Raw genomic sequence first — 24156 nt, forward strand, 5'->3', positions numbered from 1 at the left:
GTCCAAGTGCTGAATGCATTCCACATGGTGTGGTTAATGACCTTACACAACCTGTGGGGAGTGTGCTGGGACCTTACTTGGTGACCACCCAGCCCCCCAACAACCCCTCGTGTGGTGCAGACAGAGGCGGAGGCTTGGCTTCTTAAAATCACAGATGCTGCTTTATTTACCAAAGGTGCCAGCTTGGGGCTGGTTCTGCCAGCCAGGCCTGCAGACGGCTGCACGGGGTCCCAGCTCAGTCTTGGTGGGCAAGGCTGGGCCAGCCTTGCCATGGGGGCAGTGTTCCCTCCTGGGGTCCTCAAAGGGCTCCTGCCTGGTGGCAACAGAATGGGCAGTGGGTGCTGTCACCGCTGTCTCATGAAGGCACTTTCAGCCTCGGGGTCCCCAGGAAGAACTGCAGGATGCGGTCGGCCAGGAGTGCCAGGCAAAAGTCCAGAAGCAGGACCTGGGCGATGACCAGCTTGAACTGCAGGGCAGGGAGCGATAGTGAACTGGGTGCCTACAGATGGGCCCAGGCCGAGTCCCAGGGCCAGGTCCACAGGGTCACTCACCTCCACGGGGATGTCCACAAGGCCAAACTGGCTGTTGAAGTCAGGTGAGGAGCCGAGAAGCAGGCCAACAATGGCCAGGAGTGACACAGCCAGGCTCCATACCAGGGGCCTATTGTCAGGCAGGCTCTCCATGAAGGGTGGGCCCTAGAGGGACAGACGGATAGATAGCTGCGTGTTGTGGGGGCCAGGCAGGGGAGCAAGGCATGCTTGGGCAGAGGCTGGGCCTCACCTTGTAATTGATGGCGAAGGTGGCCATCTGCATGGCCATAGCCATGATGTACACGGTGCTGTTAACCAGGCTCGGCTCAAACTCTTTGTACAGGTCCACAAACTGCTCCTGCCTGCAGGGATGCGTGGGGGTTAGGGCCCCTCTGTGGCTCCCGCGGCCCTTACAGAGAGCCAGGCTTCTGCCTGGCTGACCTCGCTGGCCTGGCCCTGATTACCCCAAGGCAATGTCTGTGCACACGTCCTCGTGCCACCTTCCACCGCAGGGACGTCGCCTCCTCTGGGAGCACCCTGTCCACCCCCACACCGAGGCAACACTCACTTCTCGGGGCTCCGGGCCTGGGCCTCACGGTACAGGTAGACAAGACTCAGGAAGTGCACGCAGAACTGAAGCACAACCGTGAGGATGGTGTACAGGTTGAAGATGTTGGGCAGGGGCCGCTCCCGGGAAAGAGTCTTCAGGGGCTGCAGTGGCAGGGTGGGGTTAGGGCCCAGACTTGCCCTGGGGCCACCTGCCCACTCTGCCTGCTGGCATACCCTATGCAGAGAGTATCTCCAACTCCTAGGGGTCACCAGTCAGCACCTGTCTCCAGAGACCTGCCTGCTCCCCAGCCTCACTCGATGCCCACATTCCACACAGTAGCCGCAGGAGTCTTAAAAATCTACACCCCATTCTACCTGCTCTAGAACAAACCCAAACCCTCTTTAGGGCCCATGAGGCGCTCATGATCAACCCAGCTCACCTCCTGCCCCCTCCAGCCAGCAAAGCCTCCCCGAGTCAGCCCATGCCTGTCTGTGGCCCTTCTGCCTAGTTCCTGGCCGGCTCCCTCATTCTTTACGTATTGGCTTCAACGCCAGCATCACAAGGCTTCCCTGACCAACCCCGAGGCCTCCTGCACAGCCTGGGACCCACTTTGTGTTTTTCACGGCACTGCACTCTCTGAGAGGTCTTGATAATCATTTCCCCGTCTGTCCCCTCCTCGCCTGTGGGCTCTGTGTGGCCCACCTAAGACCCCAGGTCGTGGACAGCACTAGGGCCCGAGTTGTGTCACTTGGAGGAGCCTCAGCGGGGACCTGCCCTGCACCCCGCTCCACATCTGTAATGTGGGGACGATAGTTCCCACCCTGAGGGCTGCTGTGAGGAAGGGCAGGGACGACACATGGCGGCACCTGTAACAGTCCGGCCTGGCTGGCTCAAGCATCCCCAGCCATCAACCCAAGAAGCCTCCCAGCACCTCCAGGGCAGGTACTGTGGTTCACAGAGAGAGAAGACACCCTTTGGCTTGGGCAGGAGCCCCTGCTTTGCCTGGGGTCCCAGCCCACCTTGGAGCGGGAGATGAAGAGGAAGCAGCCGGCCAGCAGAAGCCCCTGCAGCGTGGCCTGGAAGTCGCTGAACTTGACACCCTCCAGGTAGAGGACACTCTGACTATAGGCCAGGATGAGTGCGTTGAGCGCCAGGATTTTGAACATCTGCAGCGTGGTCACCAGTGTGCAGCGGCCCTGCTTGATCACGTGGCAGACTAGGGGCGTGAGGGGACAAGTGTAGGCCTGGGTGCCAGGCAGGGTGGGTGGGGGGACAGGGCAGAGGGATGGGGTGGGTGGCAGGACTCACTGCACTGGATGGATGAGAGCTTGGAGGTGAAGGGTGCCGCGATGCTGGCGTCCCCCAGCTTCACAATAGGCGTGCTCTCGTCCTCGAGGTCCCGCAGCACCTGGCTCAGGCGGTCCTGTGGGGCAGGTGGCAGGGGTGAGACCTGGCGACAAGGAGGTGCTGCTGCCCCTGTCCCAAGACTTACCCGCTGGGAAGCTGGCTGCTCCTCTGGGGGTGGGAGCCCCGACCTCTGCCTGGCCACCCTGGAGGTGGCCCTGTTGCTGCTGTTGCTCAAGATGGGGCTGTCCCGGGGCCGTCGCCGCCGCTCGACAACCCGCTCAGGGGCATTGGCCAGGAGTGCCACACCTGGGGGGGGGGGTGTGTGTGTGTGTGTGTGTGTGTGCGTCAGCATCCAGGGGGAGCCCGCCGGCCCCAGGCCCTGCCAGCCCTGTGCCAAGGCACAGCACAGCGCAGGATGTCTGCTCAAAGCCAAGAAGGAGCTGCTGGCCTGGCAGCCGAACCTCCCCATTTTATCCAACCTCCCCAAGGAGCGCCTCAGAACATCTATCTTACCTTCGAAACACTAATTAGAAAACAAAGAAAAGAAACAAAAAAAACCTCAGAAACCAAATCTAACCGATTTCCGAAGAAGTTTATTGCCAAAGATTACAATTCTAAGAACTAAATACCCCATAAATGCCACAGCTGATAAATAAAGCAAATAAATATTTGCAAAGCACTAAAAACCATGTTAGGTTAGTCTTTAAATGTCAATTCGACATCTGTTCTGTTGACACAGATCCGAGGCTATGAACCCTTGGCAAACGCTTCAGCTCCAGCTGTGTCTCCTGACTTGTCCCATCTCTCTCAGCCTCTGGCCTCGGTACCTCCAGACGGTGCCTGAGCAAACGAAGTCGTGTCTGCCCCATGCAGCTGCCCTGGTGGCGCTGGCCGCACTGTTCCTCAGACACCTGTGTCCTTTCCTGCCTTTGTAGCACCCTTGGATCTCTGATCCCATGGCCCCCTGCCCATCCCCTCACTGCCTCCTCATGCTCGGTGACATGTCCCTGATGCTAAGCATGTGTTGGCAGAGCAGTGAAGGAAAGAACAAGCCCTCAGCCCGCTGGGCTCACCCACGTCAGCATGCTTCAGGGCACCCACGTCGTTGGTGCCATCCCCACACATGAGCGTCACGTAGCCCAGCTCCTTCAGGCTGGTGATGACAAACTCCTGTACGGGCAGAGATGGGCTGAGTGAGGGCTGCGTGCCACCCCCAGGGCCCTGCCCGCCTCCATCATTCCCTGCACCTACTTTCTGTTTGGGGGCCACACGGGCAAACACCTGCACATGAGGGATGAGGCGAAGCAGCTGCTGGGGGTCCTCAGCCTGCAGGTGGGCCAGGCCATCACCGGTGAGGCACAGTGCATGCTCCAGGGCCAGCGACTTTGGGGAGCCCTGGGCCAGGGGCAGCACAATGCTGCCATCGATGGAGCGCCATTCACAGGGTTGACCTGCAGGGTCAGAGCCCGGGGTCAAAACCGCCCAGTTGGACCCCCAACACCCAGTCCCAGTCTCTCCTCTCTGGAGCACCTTCTTGGCCCCCATTCCTCCTTACCTCCGCAACCCCAATCTAAGAATCCAGGGCCTGAGTCACTTGCCTGAGACCGCGTAACCAGGCCAGATTTGAATCTAGGCAACCTAACCTCAGAAGCCAGGCATCCTCCCAAGCCTCCCCCTAATGAACTCCCGGCCTTGGGGCCTGCTTGAAACCCTGCTCTCCCAGGCCAGGGCACCCCGAGTCACTTCCTCAGGCCAGACACTTGCTACCCACTTCCTCTTTCCAGCTGGCTGGAAACTCCTCTGAGCACCAAGGACAGCTGAGGGCAGCCTACCAGCTGAGGGCAGCTCACTGGCTGGCTGGCCCGGATAGGAACAGCAACCTCCACCGGGCTTTTGTTGTGGCCATTTTGTTGGAGCAACTTTGCTTGCCAGTAAACAGTCCTGACAGCCACCTTGGGCCACTTGCCCACAACCTCTGGGCTGGGGCGGAGACCTGGGACCTGCAACGTAGACTGGGGGAAGGGCTAGGAGGTGCTGGAAGATGTCCTAGCTGGCGAATGTCACTCCCGAGCCAGGCCCTGCACTGTGCACCATCCCATGGTGTCTGACAGACCCCACCCCACCAGCCAGTAGGTGCAGCGGCTGGATTTGCCCCTCGACTGGTCTGACTCCAGGGCACTGCTTGCAGCCACTGAGTGATCAGTTTTTGGTCACTCAGGAGCAGTCAGTGACCATGAGCTCTGGAGTTAGGATGTCTGGGTTCAAATCCAGCTGACCTGGTCAGCTTCCTCCTGTGTGGCGTGAGGATGGCAAGACCCCCGTGTGGGGCAGAGGGACCGATGTAGTAACAGGCACCAAGCCCTCTACCCGGGGTCTGGCCACGCAGAGCCCCAGTTGGCTCTGTGCTCAGGAGAGGAGCCCTTGCCGTACATAGGCAGCCTGCAAGGCCCAAGGTGGGCATGAGGATACGAAATGTGGGCAAGTGTGACTACAACCAACCACCTTGAGACTGTAAGTCACTGCTGACCCAGGAACCAGTGATCACTTGCATGCTACTGAACATGCAGATATGGAGCTCTGGCTAGACGGCCCGAGCCTGCCCATCGGGCAGAGCTGTATAACAGGTACTGGATGATGCAAGGTATGTTCACTCAGGCCTGGCATGCAGGTGGGGTGCCGGACGGGAGCTGTTCTTGGATTCAGGGTCCCCCCAGCCCCTGGCAACGTGGGACCTCACCTTTCTCTGTGGGAGGCTGCAGGATAAGCGTATGTGCCTTTTCAATGAAGTGCAGCTCCTGGGCCACGTGGCAGGCGGTGAGTGGGTTGTCACCTGTGATCATGACCACCTGGGAAAGGGTGGAGTCTCAGTGGGGCAGAGGCCAGTGGGTCAGAACTGCAGCCTGGAGACCTGGTGGCCGAATCCCTTTAAAGAAGGCTAGAGAGGAAGATCCCGGCCCCCTAATGGGAAATGGGCTTCCAGGGACCACAATCCGCCCCCACTTGGGGGCATTTTATGCAAACAACACACGTGTGTATTTCTGAGACTAACCATAGCCTCTATTTGCAACACAATCTAAGAACCAGCCCTCAGCGTGGATCTTCTTGGCTTGGTAGCTGCCCCAGGCTGGAGGACACAGGCTCCAGCCTCTTGCCTTAGAGCCTGGTGATGGGAAGACAGGTTGCAACTGCTGAGGATCAGGTGGGGACTAATCATGTCACCACCCTCTGAGACTGCTCACTCACCTCCCACACTCTAACCTGCATCCTGAGTCCCAAACTAGAAAACACAAAACTCCCAGGACAAACAGACCAAAGCCAACAGGACAGATGGATGTGGCCTGAGTGTTGCCTCCATGTCCCCTGACCCAGCCTCAGCTTCCTCCTCTCTAGGATGGGGTGGAGTGGGGAACAGACCTTGCCTCCCAGTGACACTGGGGGTCTGAGAAGTGATGTGAGAAGGGTGGGCATGGGTCAGGTCCCAGAGCGTCGTCAGGCCTGGGGCAGCGTGAGCGCCTCAGCCATGATGGCACTCAGCCAAAATCCACGACTTGCTTGCTGCTGAGACCTGGACACTCAACCTCATTTGCCCCACTGAGGGTGGAACTGTCCTCTGATGTCACATCTCCCTCTCTGTAAGTATGAGTTGAGACCCATCTGCCTGTCCTCAGGGCCCAGCCAGGAGGAGTCTGGCAGCCGTACCCGGTGGGATGCATTCTGGATCTCACGGATCACGGCCTTGGAGTCAGCCTTGAGTGGACAGGAAACCACGATGAAGCCGACGAACTTGAGGTTGCACTCCAGCGCCTCCCGCTTGACCTCTCGGGCCTGTGGATAGACATGGGGGTGCCCTCAAGACCTGTTCCCCCCATTCCCGTGCTGCGGGGGGAGGTTAGGGAAGGCCTTGTCCTCACAGGAGGGACACTTGACGACAGAAACTAAGAGGTGCAGGGAGGTACTAGGCACCCTGGTGGCACAGAGGCTCAGCAGTGACCGGGTGGTCCTGGACCCCCCGATGGTGTCTCTACCCCAACGTGGACAACAGTGCAGCACGGAGCCTCCGTGGCTCAGCTCCTGAGATGGTGAAGTCAAGACTCTCCTTTGTTAACCACCCAGGAGATGCTCACCCTTGACTTCATACCAAACACCAAAAACTCCCAAAACTCCCTGCCCTTATGGAGCTTGCCTTGTACTGGAGGAGACATGTAACAAACAAAACCACAGAAATCTGAGTGCTGAGTGCCTGAAGAGAGATGAATGCAGGGGAACAAGGCAGAGAACATCGGGGGCCAACACTGAGGGGGTGGCTCTGAGGGGGGCTGTGACCAGGCTCAGGAATGGGCAAGGCAGTGAGCCTCAACCTAGGCTCTGAACACAGGGTAGTAACCTGGCATTGGGTCTGGAAGAATCTCTCAGCCTCTGGGGGCAAGTGGACTGGATGAGGACCAAGAGAAAAGCAGGTAAAGGAGCAGCATTGGTGGTGGAGATGGGAGAAGAGCTGACTGCCAATGGGACATGGGGTGTGAGCCAGAGCTGGGGATACCCCAAGACCATGTGGTGACCAGGTGGTTGGCAGGGCAGGGGTGGAGCTGGGCTGGAGATGGGGGAATCAAAGATGCCTCCTGGCATTCCCTGAGGAGGTGTAAGGACCCAAGGGTGTAGAGGTAGGAAGCTGGGAGGAGGTGGCCCAGGTGCCAGGATGGCATGGGGTCCCATAGAGGGCAGGGCAGGAAGCAGAGAAGGGACTGAGGACTGAGCGCCACCCAGGACCTCCAAAGGTAGAGGCTGAGGAGGAGGAAGATGAAATCGCACCCACTGGTGGCAGTGCTGCCAGTAATAGAAGGCAATGTGGCTGAGGGGCTGACAGGATGGCAGGTAGAGAGCCTGGATCCTTACCTGCTGGTGAGTGAGGTGCCCCAGCTCCTTGTACCCCAGCGCCAGGACGCGGGCTCCTTCCCGGGAAATCTCCGTGTGGATGTGATGGTAGTTGGGTGGGCACTGGGTGAACTGCAGGGAACGCAGGGGGATGTCACCGACCGCCCCGCGCCCCCCTCCCCCCCAGGCCTCGGCCAGCTCACCATGGAATGCAGGGTTTCGGGGGCCCCCTTCACAGCCGCGATGTAGCAGAGATCAGTGGAGCCGAGCTTCTCATAGGAGGCGAGCACGGACATTCGCTTTAGGGCACTGGCAAAATGAAAGCGCTGGTGAATTTTCAGCCCCTGAGTTTTAATACTTCGGGGGAATACTTTCTCATCTGGAAACAAATAAGTACGAGTCCTGAGGGCCTTCGCTCCAAAGAGGTAGCCAAGCCCCCGCCTGCTCCCTCCACTCCCTTCCTCCCCAACCCCCAGTGCTGGGGCCTGAGGTGGCTCCTGGCTCCAGGAGGGGTCAGAGCTGGGAGATGTTGGTTCAGAAGACCCTGCTCCAAGCTTTGGGCGGGGTTGGCTCCAACCCAGGGTGACACCCAAGGCATAGCCTGTCCCAGGTCAGAGCTGAGCCTGTGCCCACCCATCTACCCGAGGGGTGTGGCCCTCCTGGCTGGGGGTGCGAGAGCTGGCAGCGTGTCTGCACTAGGCCTGAGGCTTCACCCCTCACCTCTAGTCAGCGTCCAGTCCACAGCTGTCAGCATAGCCTTCTCCAGGGGGTCACCCACAAGGGTGCCATCATCCAGCTGCATGAGGGAGTGGCATGAGGCCAGGGCCCGGTGAGTCTCTACAGGGATGTTGGACACGGGAGTCACCTCCTTCCCGTCTCTGCAAGGACGGGGAACAGCTGGTTATAGGGTGGAGGTGAGCCGAGTGGAGGGACCCCTGGGAATTGCCAGCCAGGATGACAGATGGGCCCCAAAACTCTGTGCCAGTCAGCGTGGGGCTGGGGGTGAGGGGGGGTATTGTTTCGGTCCTCATGACACTTACGCCCATCTCACCAATACCCCCAGAGGTCGTGTGACTGCTTGGGGATGCCTGTGTCACTCACAGTGAGGACCGCATGGGAAGACCCTCACTTCAGAGGCTTGGGCTGGGCAGCTGTGTATCCTTTGAGCTTCCAGAAAGCCCTCTGCTACGTGCCACGTGGCCCAGGCCCCCATGCTCACCTGAGCCCGGCCACGCCTCGCACCACCAGGCTGTCACTAGTCAAGGTCCCTGTCTTATCGAAGCAGCACACTTCGACCTTGCCGGCGAAGGGGATCCGGAAGGGCTCCGTGCAGTACATGTCTGCGAGGTGCGAGCCAGGGTCAGGGGTCCCACTAGGCACCAGCCCGCTCGGCACCCTGGCCCTGTCCCAGAGACTCACAGAGCTTTGCCAGGGCGATGAGGGAGGTGTTGACAGCCAGAGACAGCTCAATGGGCAGCTCGGGGGGCACGACTGAGGTGAGGATCAGTGTGCATTCCAGAAACAGCTTGTAGCGGTTCCGGCTAGGGTCCTTGGTACCTGTGGAGACAGGGCCTGCCAGCCTGGGGCTGTGGGTGCGGGGCCCAGCAGACAGGTGGGGGGCCATGGCACTCACCTTCGATCCACACGTAGGCGGCTGCCGCGATGGCAAAGACCAGGAGAAAAAGGATGAAAATAAAGGTCTCCAGGTTGTTTGCAGTCACTCTCTTGACTCCAAACAAGATAGTGCGCAGCAGCTTGCCCTAGGGGGACAGAGGAACAGAAGCTTTTCCTGGTGCAGGGGTGGAGGTGATGGTAGCCTGAGAGCATCAGGGCCAGATTCTCCCTCTACTGAGGGGGAGCGCCTGCCCTGGGTCTACGAGTGAGCCCTGCAGCCGACGACGCAGCTGTTCCAAGGACCACACAGCTACATGGGCAGCTACCACTCAGCCAAGAGGTATGGAGCTATGGAGACCAGTTGCCAAGGCCTGGGGATCAAGGAAAGAAGTGGCTGAGATGGGGGACGAGTTTTCTGGGAGGAGATCTGACTATCACCTCTACCAGGTAGTCCTCAGGCTGCTTTACTGAAGAGTTTACGGTTGAAACTATTCAAGCCCACAGAGCAGGTGGTAATAATCCATCTGCTGTCTGTGCTCCCCACTAGCACCTCAGCCGGGGAGAGCGAGCCTGGGCTGAGGCTTGCCTCTACACCCCAGCCCCCAGCCCAAGACCTGCTGTGAGAGTGAGCCTGTGGAGTGGACATTTTGGGGCCTGAAAGGGCCTCTGTCTCGACTGTCTACCACCCACCTTGGGGTGCACCCTCTCCAAAGCTGGGCAAGGCACCACACCTGGGATGTGTTGAATCCAGTCCGCAGGACATAGGCCACACACCCATTGTCGACCGCTGGGGAGACGAGCAGAGACAACGTCACTCACGTCTGCTTGTCCCAACTCCCTCATACCCAAGCAGACATGGGGGTGATGGGGGTGGCGAGGCCAAGACACCCCCAGAGGCCCCTGAGGCACCTACGCTTCAGCCCTGTGGTAGCCTTCTGCGGAGGGATGTGCTGCACCACCTTGGTGCCCCCGAAGATGACGTGGAGCCTGGAGTCGGCCTGGAGGTCCAGCACCCGGTCGGGGCTGAGGTCTTCAATGGGCTCCTGGGGAGGAAAAGAGGACGGTGAAGCTGATGCCGGTCCTAAGCCTCCCCCTCCATCTCCAGTCTCTGGAGAGCTGGACCATGGGGCTGGGAAGATCTTGCCTGACCCTCACAGAGCTCCCCATCCAACCCTGTGCATCTCACTAGAGACAGGTGCCCCGCCTTGTCTTCTCTCCACCTGCATGTACAGCGTCGACTCCTGTGGTTCCGCACCTGGCCACACCCAGGATTCACACCCTCCCTGTTTCTCTCAGCCCACCTCAATTTGACACCCCAGGGTGCCTGGACACCCCCAGATGCTCTTGGCCTCATCTCCTTTCCTCTCTCCATCACCACCCAGCTGCCCTTCTCCTACGCTGCTGACTTGCCAAGAAACCTGGCAGCTACATCCAGATGCTGCACCCACTTTTCCTCCTCCAGCCTCCTGGGCCAGAGGCTCCATTCCTCCTCCATCTGCACCTGGGCAGGATCCCGGCCCAGCCACCAGCCCTCTTCTGGCCCGTTTCCTCCTCTGTGAATGGGACAGTGATGCGCCTGAATAGACTAAGGACTGGCCCCCACCAAGCACCTTCATCTGTGGCACCGACTCCCCCGTGAGCATGGCCTCATCCACAATGCAGCGCCCCCGCAGCAGCAGCACGTCGCACGGTACCAGGTTCTCCTGTGGGGAGCGGCCTGCAGGGCAGGGGCAGGAGGGTTGGACAGAAGCCCAATGCAGGGGCTCCCACTGGGACAGAGCAGAAATGGGCCTCACCGATGGAGACAATGTCCCCAGGAACAATCTCGTCGCTGGCGACAGGCCTCCATTTGCGGCTTCGGTAAACCTGGGTGGGGGCGAGGTGTGGTCAGCTCTGGGTCATGAAGCGGGCATGGTGCGGGAACATCCCCAGAGCTGACCACACCCTGCCCCTGCCCCATGCCTGCCACAAGCCCAGCAGGGACCCTCCTCTCCACCCGGTCTTCCTGCTGGCCACACCTGGATCATGTGAGGCTTGTTGCCCATTTTCCGGATCTCTGACATGTTACGCATCTGCTGCTGCACCAGAGAAGCCTCAAAAGCAACCAGCATGGAGAGTGTGAAGACGCTGTAGTACCAGTACTCGTCTAGACACCAGAGCCCCACGCAGAACACCTGTGGGACACAGGCCAGTCTGTTTCCACACTCACCCATCCCTGCAAGGGAATGCCACGTGTACACCCACAGAGTCTAGGACAGCACACTGAACGGTTCTGCCCATGGGCTTGGACCCATGAGGGCAAGGAGAGGTTTCCGGGTTTGGAGGTGGACACAGGTTGCTCTGGTTGTGAAAGCCCAAAGGAACGGGGCAAGGAGAAGGGCCAGAGCTGCTGCTTTACCTGGAACACAAAGAACGGTGCCGTGGCTCTCTCCTTGAAGAGCTCTGAGAAGTCGGGCACCACCATCTCGGCCCTGCAAGAAACCAGACCCTGTGCCCTACTTGTGGTGGAGGCCTCACCCTGACACCTCCACCTGGGGACACCACAAGCCTCCCTGGGAAATGAGGAGCTCTGTTGAGCCTCCAGACGGGACGCTCCCCTCGACTATGGCTCTCCTCATCCCCCAGGTACTGGGGCAGGCATGCTGACCACCCCCAGCCCTCTGCTCCACAGAACCCAGATGAAGCTTCTTAATCGGCAACAAGCTCTTCAGGCAGCTGCCCACCCAAGTGGGGCTGGTGTGAGAGCAGAATCCACCATCTGGTCGGGTGACAAGGTAAAGGGAGAAGGAATGTCTGACTGTGGGATGGGAGACCTGAAGCTGCACAGAGGAGGCCCAGCAGCTGGGTGCCAGGGAGTCCCGTGGGGGCCTAAAATATGGTGCCTGAGCCTCACCCCACTTCAGACAGGGGAGATCTAGAGCCAAGATTTGCTAAAAACTCCCTGAATAAAAGCCCCAGAATTTGAAGAGGCAGGCCTAAAGGCATGTTCTATGACACTGCATGGTGGGCCCCATCTGGCCAGATCAACTAGGGCCTCCTTTGCTCTGCAGGGATGTCCCGGATGTGGGATGTGAGAAAAAGAGGGGCCCCACTATGATAAAAGCAACCAACAACAATTGAGCCTCAACCTGTATTGTCTCGGGCGCATTTGCATGAGTGGGGATGGTGTGAAAGGGGACGTGCCAGGCTGCCACTGTGGTTGACCCAGGTGGTGGGGAGGAGGTAAATGTTTCCTAAACATTTTCCTATTAGATCAATAGTTGTGGTACATATATTTGTAGTTTTTTGAAAGGCAATTAAGTCTAGAAAGATTCCCTAGAGGTTCTGAGGGTTTTTGGTTGAGAAGGATTGTCACAGTGGGCAGAACAGGGGTTCTGAAGCCCAGCTCTGTCCCCACCCAGTCACAGCCACACGCCAGCAACTGGTGGTTTTGGTGATTAAAGCAGAAAGCTCGTACAGAGCATCTGCCATTCTACCCGGTACAAATGAGAGCTTTCCTGTACGAATGAGAGCTTTCCTGATCACTGACGTCTTTTTTATCACCATTCCTAAAGCGTTGGGATATGTATGGGAAAAATATAGAAAACTTATGTTTAAAGAAAAAATTCAAAACAAAGAGGGGAACTAAATAACAAAACAAGGGCCAACAGCCAACCCTCATGGGCCACAGGCTAGGCTCCTGCGAAGAGCTGCCTGTGCCACGGGGAAGGGCTCCCACCTGCGAGCCCTCCAGGAGTCTTGTCACAGGCAAGTTCAGGGGAGACTAGATTAGAGCAGGTTTCTCAGAACGCGCCAGCCACCTTCACTCAGGAGGTTTTGTTGAAAAGGCGGACTCCTCCGTCCCACTTCCCAGGTACCCAGACTCGGAAGCACGGCCAGGCACCTGGGCTGTGACCACAGGCAGAGCCCCATTCCTGTCACGGGGGCGACACATGGGGATGTCCGGACTCACTTGTTGCTCCCAAACTTCTTCTCAGCTGCACGGATCTCCCAGTCCTCCTGGAACCCTCTGTTGCTCTGGTAGTATGAGAAAGCATTTCCCACAGGAAACGCCACTGGGAGGAAGCGCTTCTTTTCCAGAGCATCGTAGGAATACTTGATCTTCTGGAATTCGAAGGACAGCACCTCCTTCCCATCTTCGCCCTGTGGGAGAACGTGTTTCTGTGACAGAGGACCCTGATCTGGGGGCATCAGCACCTGGGAATCCTACCCAAGCCCTGCTCAGGGCAGCCTCACAGGCGGTCCCTACCTCATCGCGGTGCAGGGCCACAAGCTCAGTGGATCCATTGTTGGCAGTCGGCACCACCTTCACGAAGGTTGCTTTGCTGGGGTCGTACTCCTGCAAGAGGCAAAGTGTTGCCACTGAGCCCTTCTCAACCCTCAGCTCCACAGCCCCCATTGGGGAGGTGCAGCAGCTCTGTGGACATGTTCTGAAACACACCACTAGGCTCCAAGTGCTGGCTCAGCCACTCCCTAGTCTGTCACTGGAACAAGGAACAACACCTCGCCACACCTTTGGTTCTGTATCAGAAAGCCAGGGTCATGGACAGCACCCAACGCCCAGGGCGCTGCTGTCGAGGACAGGAACTCAAACAGGAAGGATGCTGCCTGGCAAGAAGTGCGCCCTCAATCCACGTGAGCCAAGCTCTGTCACAGCCTGCCTGGTCTCCTTCCTCACTCCTTTACTCTTTATGCCGTGTCCTCAAGGGATGACGGACGATGAGGCTTGAGGCTTGTCCTTGCCTCAGCTAAGGGCCTTGGCACAAGCTGTTTTCTCTGCCTTGAACACCTGGTCACACAACCGGCTTTAGGGTTTTGCTCAAATGTCACCTTCTCAGGAGGCCTTCCTTGGCCGCCCCATTTAAAGCTCCCTCACGACATTCCTATCCTCATTCCGATTCTCTCTCTCTTTAGCATTGATGGTTGAGTATGAGTTCTATCTCCCCCACTAAAACCACGAAAGTGAAGGGTTTTGTCTGTTTTGTTCACTGCTGTTTCCTCAGCACCTAAGACATGGAGGCGCCAAATGGGGCTCCACTGACGCTCCCTCCATCCTGAGCTGCATCCATCCACTGCGCTCTACCAGACCCTGTGATGCGCATGTTTGGGGAGGGGGTGGGGGCAACCGAGGTGACCTTGAGAAACAAGGCCTCGCCCCATGGGATGTCCACGGGCCACCAAAGCCAGCAGAAAACATAACATGACAGAAGACATAACTACGAACTCTGGTGACGCCACGGATGAAAAGTGCAAAGCGCTACATGGGGCAGCCCCATGCCAGGCGCTCTGCAGATGTCATCTCAGTTTCTTCTCCCGATGGCACCTGAGATAGGTGCTACGGTTCTCACTTTACACAAGGGGAAATGGAAACCCAAAGAGCAGCGCACCCTGAGATCTGTGATGCAAACCCAGATGTGCCTGTCCTAACCCCACAGCTGCTTAGCTCCTCCTTGTTGTCCATCCCTGGAGAAGAAGTTAACAGTTACACTTTCTAGGTGCAAGCCAAAAGGCAGCTCTGGAAGTTTGGGGGGTGTCACATTCACCCCAACTCCCCTTCATTTTTTTGTCCCTCGCTAGGGTCTCTCACTGTACGGACTTGAAGCCACCAAGCCCACAAGTTTGAACTTCTCCCTTGGGATAAGGGAGTCAAAGTAGGCTGCAGGGGGTGGTGGGTCGATTTTGTCTCTCTCTGCAGCCTTTGGTGCTGTTCCCTTTCCCTTTTCTTTCAGCAAACATACACCCGGGATCAGAGGGGAGGCTGGTTGGAGGCTGACCTCAGCGTCCATGGCTCCAACCCTGATGGAGTCATCTGAGGCAGGCACAGAGGGTGCTGGCAGTCACCAACATCAAACTGCTGACCCAGGGCTGCTCTCACTCATCCAGATCTGGGGGCTGAGGGTCCCATGCGCTACCTTGCTGCTGGGTTCTGACAGCAGTCCTCACCATCACCACCCTCATCTTGCAGACAAACAGAAAGACTCTAAGAGATTAAGTCAGTTGCTCCCAAATAACTCCTGCTCGTATTAAACACTGCGATTCACTTCATTTCAAGCTTGTTTGGGTCGTAGTACCAGAGGGCCTCTGAGCACTGAACAGCAGAGTTCTCAAACCAAGTTTCACAGACAGAAAAACCCTTGCCGGTCTAACCTCCCACTTTAAAAACCAAGGCAGGCGGCGGGCCCCGTGGCTTAGAGGTTAAGTGCGCGCACTCCGCTGATGGCAGCCCGGCCCGGTTCGGATCCTGGCGCGCATCAACACACTGCTTCTCCGGCCACGCTGAGGCCGCGTCCCACATACAGCAACTAGAAGGATGTGCAACTATGACGTACAGCTATCTACTGGGGCTTTGGGGGGAAAAAATAAATAAATAAAATCTTAAAAAAAAAATAAAATAAAAACCAAGGCAGGAGACAGACTAGAAGGAAGGTAGGACCCTTTCCAGGAGAAACAACCGAGTATTAGCTAAAACGGGAGCTAGCATTAACAAGCTCTATCAAACACCGACATATGCCAAGCCCTACGTTAACCTTTCCATAGCTATTACATTATCAACCTAAATGACTACACCAGGAGAAAATTCCAGAAGAGGGAAGGAACCTGCGTCAGGTCGCACAGCAAGCCAGCAGTGGGTCCAGCATTTAGCCAGCGCAAAAGGGCAGAAGACGCCCCCGGGGACCCAGGCTCAGCAGATGGGAGGCCCAGGCCGAGCTGGGCACCGACCCGGACACTGCGGCCGCCACCCGCGGCGAGGCCCAACCGTGCGGCGTCCGGCTCGTGCCTGCACACTTACCGGGGTGCAGGTGAGCGCGCAGTGCGCATGCACGGACCAATGTCCCGAGAGAACGGTGAGCGCGTGTGCGAGGCAGATGGAAGCGAGCACAAGCAGCGCCGCCTCAGGGACCTGCGCCCAGCTGCTGCCCCAGCCCCAGAAGCCGGCGGCGGCGGCGCCCAGCCAGGCCGGGTAGAGCAGCCCAGCGAACGGCAGCACCGTAAGGCGCCGCAGCAGCGCCAGCCGCCGGTACGGCCACACGGCGGCCACCAGCTCGTCGCCGCTCGCTATCAGCGCCGGCCCGGTGGCAAGGAGCGTGCGCGGCTGCGGCCTGGGCTTGGGCTGCCCTGCTGGCCGGGTCCCGCAAGACACCGCGTTGCTCGCCGCCGCCGCCATCTTTCCCAGCGCCGCGCTCACTTCCGGGGAGAGGCACCGCCTCACTTCCGAGGTTTTACTTCCGGTGAGCACTGGGCGCCGCCATGGCAGCCGGGACTGGGAAGAGCCAGAGCAGCGTAAGGGGCTGGGTCCGGAAGCGGCTACTCAGGGCGCCGCCATGAGCGGCTGTGGCCGGAAGGAGAGGCAGGGCGCCGCCATGACACAGAGGGCTTGAAAAGGCTCAGGCGGCCTGTTCGCCCTGCCACGCCGGACTGAAACCGGAAAAGACGAGACAAGGCGGGCGGGGCGCCCCCATGACAACGTGAACCGGAAGACGTGAGCTCTCCTCCGAGACTACCCCGGCCTATCTGGGTCATGAGGGGCGGAGCCTGGACTCTGCGGAGGCGGGGTCCCTCAGGGAAGCGCCGGCGTTCAGGGGGCGAGGCTTGGACACCTCTGAGGGGGCGGGGTTTGTCATGGGGGCGGGGCTTGTTAGGGGCGGATAGGCTGGGGTCCAGGGCCGATCTGTCCGGGCTGGGAGAGCGCCTCCTGCGGGGTACTGTGCAGGGATTTGGGCTGGATGGCTTAGAGAGCCAACATAGGACACAGCCGCACTGGACGAGAGCCGTCATGTGATAAAAGTTACACATACAAAGTTGCTACTTTAACTTAAAAATATGAAAATGTGGTGTTTATTTGAAATATTATTTTGTACTGTTTACTTTCGTGTTACATAAATGCTGTTTGAACAAAATCACAGTAGGACTAATTAACAGTTGCAATATATATTGTATATTGCAATATACTATATTTTTTGTTTCTATCTTCTGATACAGCAATGTATTTGAAGTACTGTGAAACTATTGGATATTTAAATTTTATAAGGCCATATTGTTGCATATTTTTAAGATACATAAGTGTAAGACTGTAAAAGGAGAACATAAATGCAGTAGGACTTACATAATATTCTATATTTAATAAAAATAACCATGATGTTTCTTTCTGTCCCATTACACAGGGTATTTTTACTTTCAGTTTTCTTTTCCAATAATACTTCTCTGAAAGCACTGCAACCTTCAGCACATCCTTTCCTTTTGTGTAGCGATAAAACTAACGCAGTCAAAGGTGACATCACTTTGACTTCTTCCCTGCTCTTATCAAGCCCACAATTACTCTGATTCTTGGGTCATCACATTCATTCCAATGTGATGACTCAAGCTAAATATCCTCTCACCTAAAGGCTTTCAGTATGGATTTTACTTACTAGCAACAACAGGCTTTTTAACTTATAGGAATTAGCTTCTAGCTCTCAAAAATAAGTCTGTTTTGTAGACCAGCTATTTGTCAATCAGGTCTTTGCATCTATAAATTCATCATATGCCAAATGTGTCCAAAATGTTCATTATTTTTGAACACTCTGAAGCACACTGGATGTCACCATAAATTAAACCTCCATTTCTCAGAGAGAGAGATTTTAAAACATAGAGGTAATTTGAAGTTGTGAAATCAAAGTTGAATTACAAGTAGTTACATTTTTAGGAAAGAAACTGAGAACGTCCTGTTTAATTTGCCCTTTTCTGATGACATTTTGAATTTGAAAGCAGTCTTATCTCAAAAAATGAGTCATTTTTTCACTGTACGAGTTTTTGTCATAACATCAAACAACTTAGGGGCAGTCACTTCATGCTTGTCTGGCCTCCTCATGGCCTCTTCAAAGATCATCAAAGAGTTTTCGAGAAACAGCATGTAAGTTTCTGCTTGATTATAATTGTTTTCTCCATTTGAATCTTCAATGCATTTCCAAATTAGAGGAGGACATTTTTCTTTTTAAAATTTAATTTTTAATTTACTTTTATTTTATATTATTTTATTGAGGTCATAGTGGTATATAACATTGTGAAATTCAGGTGTACATTATTATCAGTATTCTATATAGACTGCATCGTGCTCACCAGCAATATTCTAATTTTTATCCATCACTGTATATATCTGCCCCTTTACCCCTTTCGCCCGCCCCCAACCCCAATCCCCTCTGGTAACCACTAGTCTGTTCTCTTTGTCCATGTGTTTGTTTATCTTCCACACATGAGTGAAATCATGCAGTGTTTGTCTTTCTCTGTCTGGCTTACTTCGCTTAACATAATATTCTCCAGGTCCATCCATGTTGTTGCAAATGGGACAATTTTGTCTTTTTTATGGCTGAGTATTCCATTGTGTATATATATACCACATCTTCTTTATCCTTTCATCAGTTGATGGGCCCTTGGGTTGTTTCCACATCTTGGCTATTGTGAATAATGCTGCAGTGAACACAGAGGTGCATAAGTCTCTTTGAATTGTTGATTTCAAGTTCTTTGGATAAATACCCAGTAGTGGGACAGCTGGATCGTATGGTATTTCTACTTTTAATTTTTTGAGAAATGAAGAGAACGTTTTTCTTTTCTCACACTTTGAAAATATGATTTTATGGCAGGCCAATTTAAAAAGAAAAACGCTTTATTTTATTAGAGTTGATTTAGGATGAAGCAAAATTAAGAGAAAAGTACAGTGATTTCCTATATATCCCCTGCCTCCATACATTTAAAGCCTCCCTGATTATCAACATCACCCACCAGAGTGGTACGTTGTTCCAAAAAAAAAAAAAAAAAGTCTGTAGTTCACCTTAGGTTTCACTCTTGGTGTTGTACATTTTGTTGGTTTGGACAAATATATAGTGAAATGTATCCATCGTTATAGTCTCAAACAGAGTAGTTTTACTGCCCTAAAAATCTTCCGTACTCCGCCTATTCATCCTTCCTCCCCCCAACCCCTGGCAACCACTGATCTTTTTACTTTCTCCCTAGCGTTGCCTTTTCTAGAATATCATATAGTTGGAATTGTACAGTATGTAGCCATTTCAGATTGGCTTCTTTCACTTAGTAATGCATTTAAGGTTCCTCCATGTCTTTTCATGGCTTGAGAGCTCATTTCTTTTTAGCACCAAATAATATTCCATAATCTGGTTGTACCACAGTTTATTTATCCATTCACCTACCGAAGGACATGTTGGTTGCTTACAAGTTTTGGCAATTATGAATAAAGCTGCTATAAACATCCATGTGCAGGTTTTTTATTTTTATTTGTTTATTTATTTATTCATTCATTCATTTATTTTTGCTAACGAAGATTCGGCCTGAGCTAACATCTGTTGCCAGTCTTCCTCGTTTTGCTTGAGGAAGATACACCCTGAGCTAACATCTGTGCCAGTCCTCTTCCACTTTGCACGTGGGTCGCTAACACAGCATGGCTGATGAGTGATGTAGGTCCATGCCTGGGAACTGAACCTGTGAATCCAAAGCAGACCATGCTGAACTTAACGACTAGGCCATGGGGCCGGCCCTCGGTTTTTTATTTTTTAATGGCAGCATAGTAACATACATTTCTTCCTTCCTCCCTCCCTCCCTCCCTCTATTCCTTCCTTCCTTTCTTTTTTTTTCTCTCTCTCTTTCCTTCTTTCATTCATGTTTTCCAGCTTTATTGAGATATAATTGACGTATAACATTGTGTAAGTTTAAGGTGTACAACATGATGATGTGATACATGTATATATTGTGTAAAGATTACCACAATAAGGTTAGTTAACGCCTCCATCACCTCACATCAGTTACTTTTTTTTTGTTTGTGGTGAGAATATTTAAGATCTACTTTCTTAGCAACCTTCAAGTATTTAAAACAGTATTATTTATTATAATCACCATGCTGTACATTACATCCCCAGAACCTATTCATCTTATACTGGAAGTTTGTACCCTTTGACCAACATCTCTCTGTTTCTCCCACCCCTCAGTTCCTGGCAACCCCCATTCTACTCTCTACAAGTTCCCTGTTTTTTTTTTTACAATTTTATTTATTTCTTTCTTTTTCCCCAAAGCCCCAGTAGATAGTTGTATGTCATAGTTGCACATCCTTCTAGTTGCTGTATGTGGGACGCGGCCTCAGCATGGCCGGAGAAGCGGTGCGTTGGTGCGCGCCCAGGATCTGAACCCGGGCCGCCAGCAGCGGAGCGCGCGCACTTAACCGCTAAGCCACGGGGCTGGCCCCAAGTTCCCTGTTTTTAGATTTCACATGTAAGTGAGATCATAGAGTATTTGTCTTGCTCTGTCTGACTTCTTTCACTAAGCCTAATGCCCTCAAGGTCCTTCCATGTTGTCACAAATGGCAGGATTTCCTTCTTTCATATGGCTGTAAATCTATCTATCTAATCTCACATTTTCTTTTTCCGTTCGTTGATCGATGGGCATTTAGGTTGTTTCCATGTCTTGGCTATTGTGAATAATGCTGCAATAAACCTAGGAGTGCAGACATCTCTTTAAGATACTCATTTCATTTCCTTAGAGATAGCGATATCTTTTGCTTTGCATGTATACCCAGAAGTATGATTGCTGGATCATATGGTAGTTTTTTTTTTAACTTTTTGAGGAACCTCCATACTGTTTTCCATAGTGGCTGAACCAATTTACATTCCCACCAACAGTGCACAAGGGTTCAGTTTTCCCCACATGCTCACCAGCATTTCCTATCTCTTGTTTTTTTGATAATAGCCATTCTAACAAATTTTAGAGTTGTTTTTCTATTGCTGTGAAAAATGCCATTGGAATTTTGATAGGGATTGCACTGAGTCTATAGATGGCTTTGGGTAGTATGACATTTTAACAATATTAACTCTTCTGATCCATAAACATAGGGTATCTTTCTATTTATTTGTGTCGTCTTCAATTTCTCTTATCAGTGTCTTATAGTTTTCAGTGTATATATCTTTCACTTCCTTGTTTAAATTTATTTCTAAGGCATTTTATTGTTTTTGATGCTATCGTGAATGGGATTGTTTTCTTTCTTTTTCACATAGTTCATTATTGGTGTATAGAAATGCAACTAATTTTTTCTATGTTGATTTTGTATCCTGAAACTTCACTGAATTTATTAGTTCTAATAGTTTTTTTGTGAAGTCTTTAGGATTTTCTGTAAAAAGATCATATCATCAGTAAACATGACAATTTGACATCTTCCTTTCGAATTTGGATGCTTGTTATTTCTTTTTTTTTGAGAAAGATCAGCCCTGAGCTAACATCTCTTGCCAGTCCTCCTCTTTTTGCTGAGGAAGGTTGGCCCTGGGCTAGCATCCAAGCCCATCTTCCTTTACTTTATATGTGGGACACCTGCCGCAGCATGGCTTGATAAGCAGTGCATAGGTCTGTGCCTGGGATCTGAACCTGCGAACCCCAGGCTGCCATAGCAGAGTGCTCAAACTTAACCACTATGCCACTGGGCCGGCCCCCCTGTTATTTCTTCTTCATGCGTGATTGCTCTGGCTAGGACTTCCAATATTATGTTGAATAGAAGTGGTGAGAGTGGGCACTCTCATCTTGTTCCTGATCTTAGTGGGAAAACTTGTAACCTTTCACCATTGAGTATGCTGTTAGCTGTGGGTTTATTATATACGGCCTTTATTATGTTGAGGTATGTTCCTTCTCTACCCACTTTTTGGAGAACTTTTATCGTGAAAGTTTGTTGAATTTTGTCACATGCTTTTCTGCATCTATTGAGATGATCACATGATTTTTGTCTTTCATTCAATTACAGGCATACCTCGTTTTATTGCACCTTGCTTCATTGCACTTTGCATATATTGTGTTTTTTACAAGACCCTCCACCAGTAAAAAGATTGGATTGCTGTAGGCTCAGATGATGGTTAGCAATTTTTAGCAGTAAAGTTTTAATTAAGGTATGTACATTTTTTTAGACATAATACTATTGCACACTCAGTAGACTACAGTATAGTGTAAATGAAACTTTTATATGCACTGGGAAACCAAAAAATTCACGACTCACTTTATCACAATATTCACTTTATTGTGGTGGTCTGGAACTGAACCCACAGTATCTCTGAGGTATGCCTTAAAGGTGGTGTACCACATTTATTGGTTTGCATATCTTGAATATGCAAGATCCCAGGATTAATCCTGCTTGATCATGGTATATGATCCTTTTAATGTGCTGTTGAATTTGGTTTGCTAATGTTTTGTTAAGAAATTTCATAAGAAATTTCATTGGCTTGTAATTCTCTTTTTTTGTAGTGTCCTTATCTAGCTTTAGTATCAGGGTAATGCTGGCCTTGTGAAATGAATTTGGGAATGTTCCCTACTTTTCAATTTTTTGGAAGAGTTTGAGAAGACTTGGTGTTAATTCTTCCTTAAATGTTTGGTAGAGTTCATCCATGAAGCCATCTGGTCCTGGGGTTTTCTTTGTTGGAAGGTTTTTGATTACTGATTCAATCTCCTTGTTATTGGTCTATTCAGGTTTTCTATTTCTCCTGATTCAGCCCTGGTAGCTTATATGTTCCTAAGAATTTATCCATTTCTACTAGGTTGTTCAATTTGTTGGTGTATTATTGATTATAGTAGTCTCTAATGATCCTTTGTATATCTGTGGTATCCGTTGTAATGTCTCCTCTTTGATTTACAATTTTATTTATTTGAGTCCCTTCTTTTCTTGGAAGGTATAGCTTAAGGTTTGTCAATTTTGTTTATGTTTTCAAAAATACCGCTCTTAGTTTTGTTTATCTCTCTCTCTCTCTATTTCATTTATTTCTTCTCTGATCTTTGTTATTTCTTTCCTTCTGCTAACTTTGGGCTTAGTTTGTTCTTTTTCCAGTTCCTTGGGGTGTAAAGTTAGGTTGTTTATTTGAGATCTTTCTTTTTTGTTAATGTAGGCGTTTATTGCTGTGTAGTGTTAAGTGCCTGATGTTAAGCTTTTTGATTGTAGTTTAAAGTGCCTGACATTAAGTTTTTGATGCCAAGGCATCCATTTCAAAATATATCCTTCCTGAATAAGCATCTTGCCAGCTGTGTGACATAGCTACTAGCAAAACGGCCAGATAAGGAACCAGGCTGCCCCCACCCATGAAGATCCCTCTTTCAGAAAGCAGTGGGTAACTTACAAAACTGACTATTTGAGTGACCCCGCTTCTCCCTTCTTGTGCCGTAATTCCTGCTCTTATGCTTTAAATTAGCCCATAAAGAGTGAACCCATGAGACCCTAGACACCCCAATCTCAGACCCTAATAAAGGCAGAGCCCCAGGTCTGTGTGCACTTTCTCCCTCTACCTGTAGACTCACTATGTGGCCCTCAGGCGTGCTGTATATGCTCCAGGACCTGTGAGTAATAAATTTTGTTCCTCAAAGTTCCCTGATGGTTTTGCTGAAGTATGTCCTACAATCATCATAAGAACCATGGAAGGCTAGTCCACCCACAACATTGGCTCTGGTTGGGGAATGTCTGTGGGGGCCCATTAAGAATTACATGGCCAGGGTGAGTGCTGAGGCATACCCAGCTGAGAGCATCACTCTTAATAGGCTGGGACCAGCACAGCACCAGAAACTTCCTTCTTAACACTGCTTTTGCTGTGTCCCATAAGTTTTGGTATGTTGTGTTTCCATTTTTGTTTGTTTCAAGATATTTTTTGATTTTTCTTTTGATTTCTTCCTTGATCCATTGGTTGTTCATGAGTGTGTTGAATTTCCACATATTTGTGAATTTTCCAGTTTTTCACCTGTTTCTATATTCATATCATTGTAGTCAGAGAAGATACTTTGTATGATTTCACTCTTTTAAAATTTGCTAAGACTTGTTTTGTGACATAACGTATAATCTATCCTGGAGAATGCTCCATGAGCAATTGAGAAGAATGTATTTTCTGCTGCTATTGGATGGAATGTTCTGTATATGTCTTATGGGTCCATTTGGCCTAAAGTAGAGTTCAAGTTATGATTAAGTGCCCATTTTTTTTATAGTGATGTAATAGAATTTATTTTTATTTATTTATTATAGTGATATAATAGTACTAGGGTCGTATTGAATATATATATTTTTTATTGATATCATAATAGTTTATAACATTGTGAAATTTTAGTTGTACATTATTGTTTGTCAGTCACTGTATAGATGCATCCCTTCCCCCCTTGATGCACCCAATTTTTATCTGTGGATTTTTTCCTAATACCAAGCAATTCTCAGACACCAGCTGGGTGTCCTACAATTCAACTCAATTCTGACACTATCTG

General features: G+C 51.9%; 1 protein-coding gene across 2 annotated transcripts; it reads right to left on the reverse strand.

The window, feature by feature from the left end:
• Positions 1–139: 139 nt before the first annotated feature.
• On the reverse strand, positions 140–16182 carry ATP13A1 (ATPase 13A1). Of its 2 annotated transcripts, none has more exons than XM_058563898.1 (26): positions 15704–16182; positions 13163–13252; positions 12866–13056; positions 11312–11384; positions 10932–11087; positions 10710–10779; positions 10524–10630; positions 9827–9956; positions 9645–9700; positions 8933–9059; positions 8719–8856; positions 8519–8639; positions 8020–8177; positions 7503–7678; positions 7321–7431; positions 6127–6252; positions 5165–5273; positions 3679–3878; positions 3501–3597; positions 2573–2733; positions 2389–2503; positions 2100–2296; positions 1099–1241; positions 781–892; positions 552–695; positions 140–466 (listed from the first exon to the last, which is right to left on the reverse strand). In XM_058563898.1, the coding sequence occupies exons 1-26, from the start codon at positions 16076–16078 to the stop codon at positions 356–358; spliced, it is 3594 nt and encodes a 1197-aa protein (XP_058419881.1). In that variant the 5' UTR covers positions 16079–16182; the 3' UTR covers positions 140–355. The 2 variants fall into 2 exon arrangements, with proteins under 2 accessions (XP_058419881.1, XP_058419880.1); XM_058563897.1 differs by having other exon boundaries at positions 8719–8871.
• Between the last annotated feature and the right edge of the window lie 7974 nt (positions 16183–24156).

Source organism: Diceros bicornis, chromosome 20 (genome assembly GCF_020826845.1).
Source record: "Diceros bicornis minor isolate mBicDic1 chromosome 20, mDicBic1.mat.cur, whole genome shotgun sequence".
NCBI classification, from domain to species: Eukaryota; Metazoa; Chordata; class Mammalia; order Perissodactyla; family Rhinocerotidae; genus Diceros; species Diceros bicornis.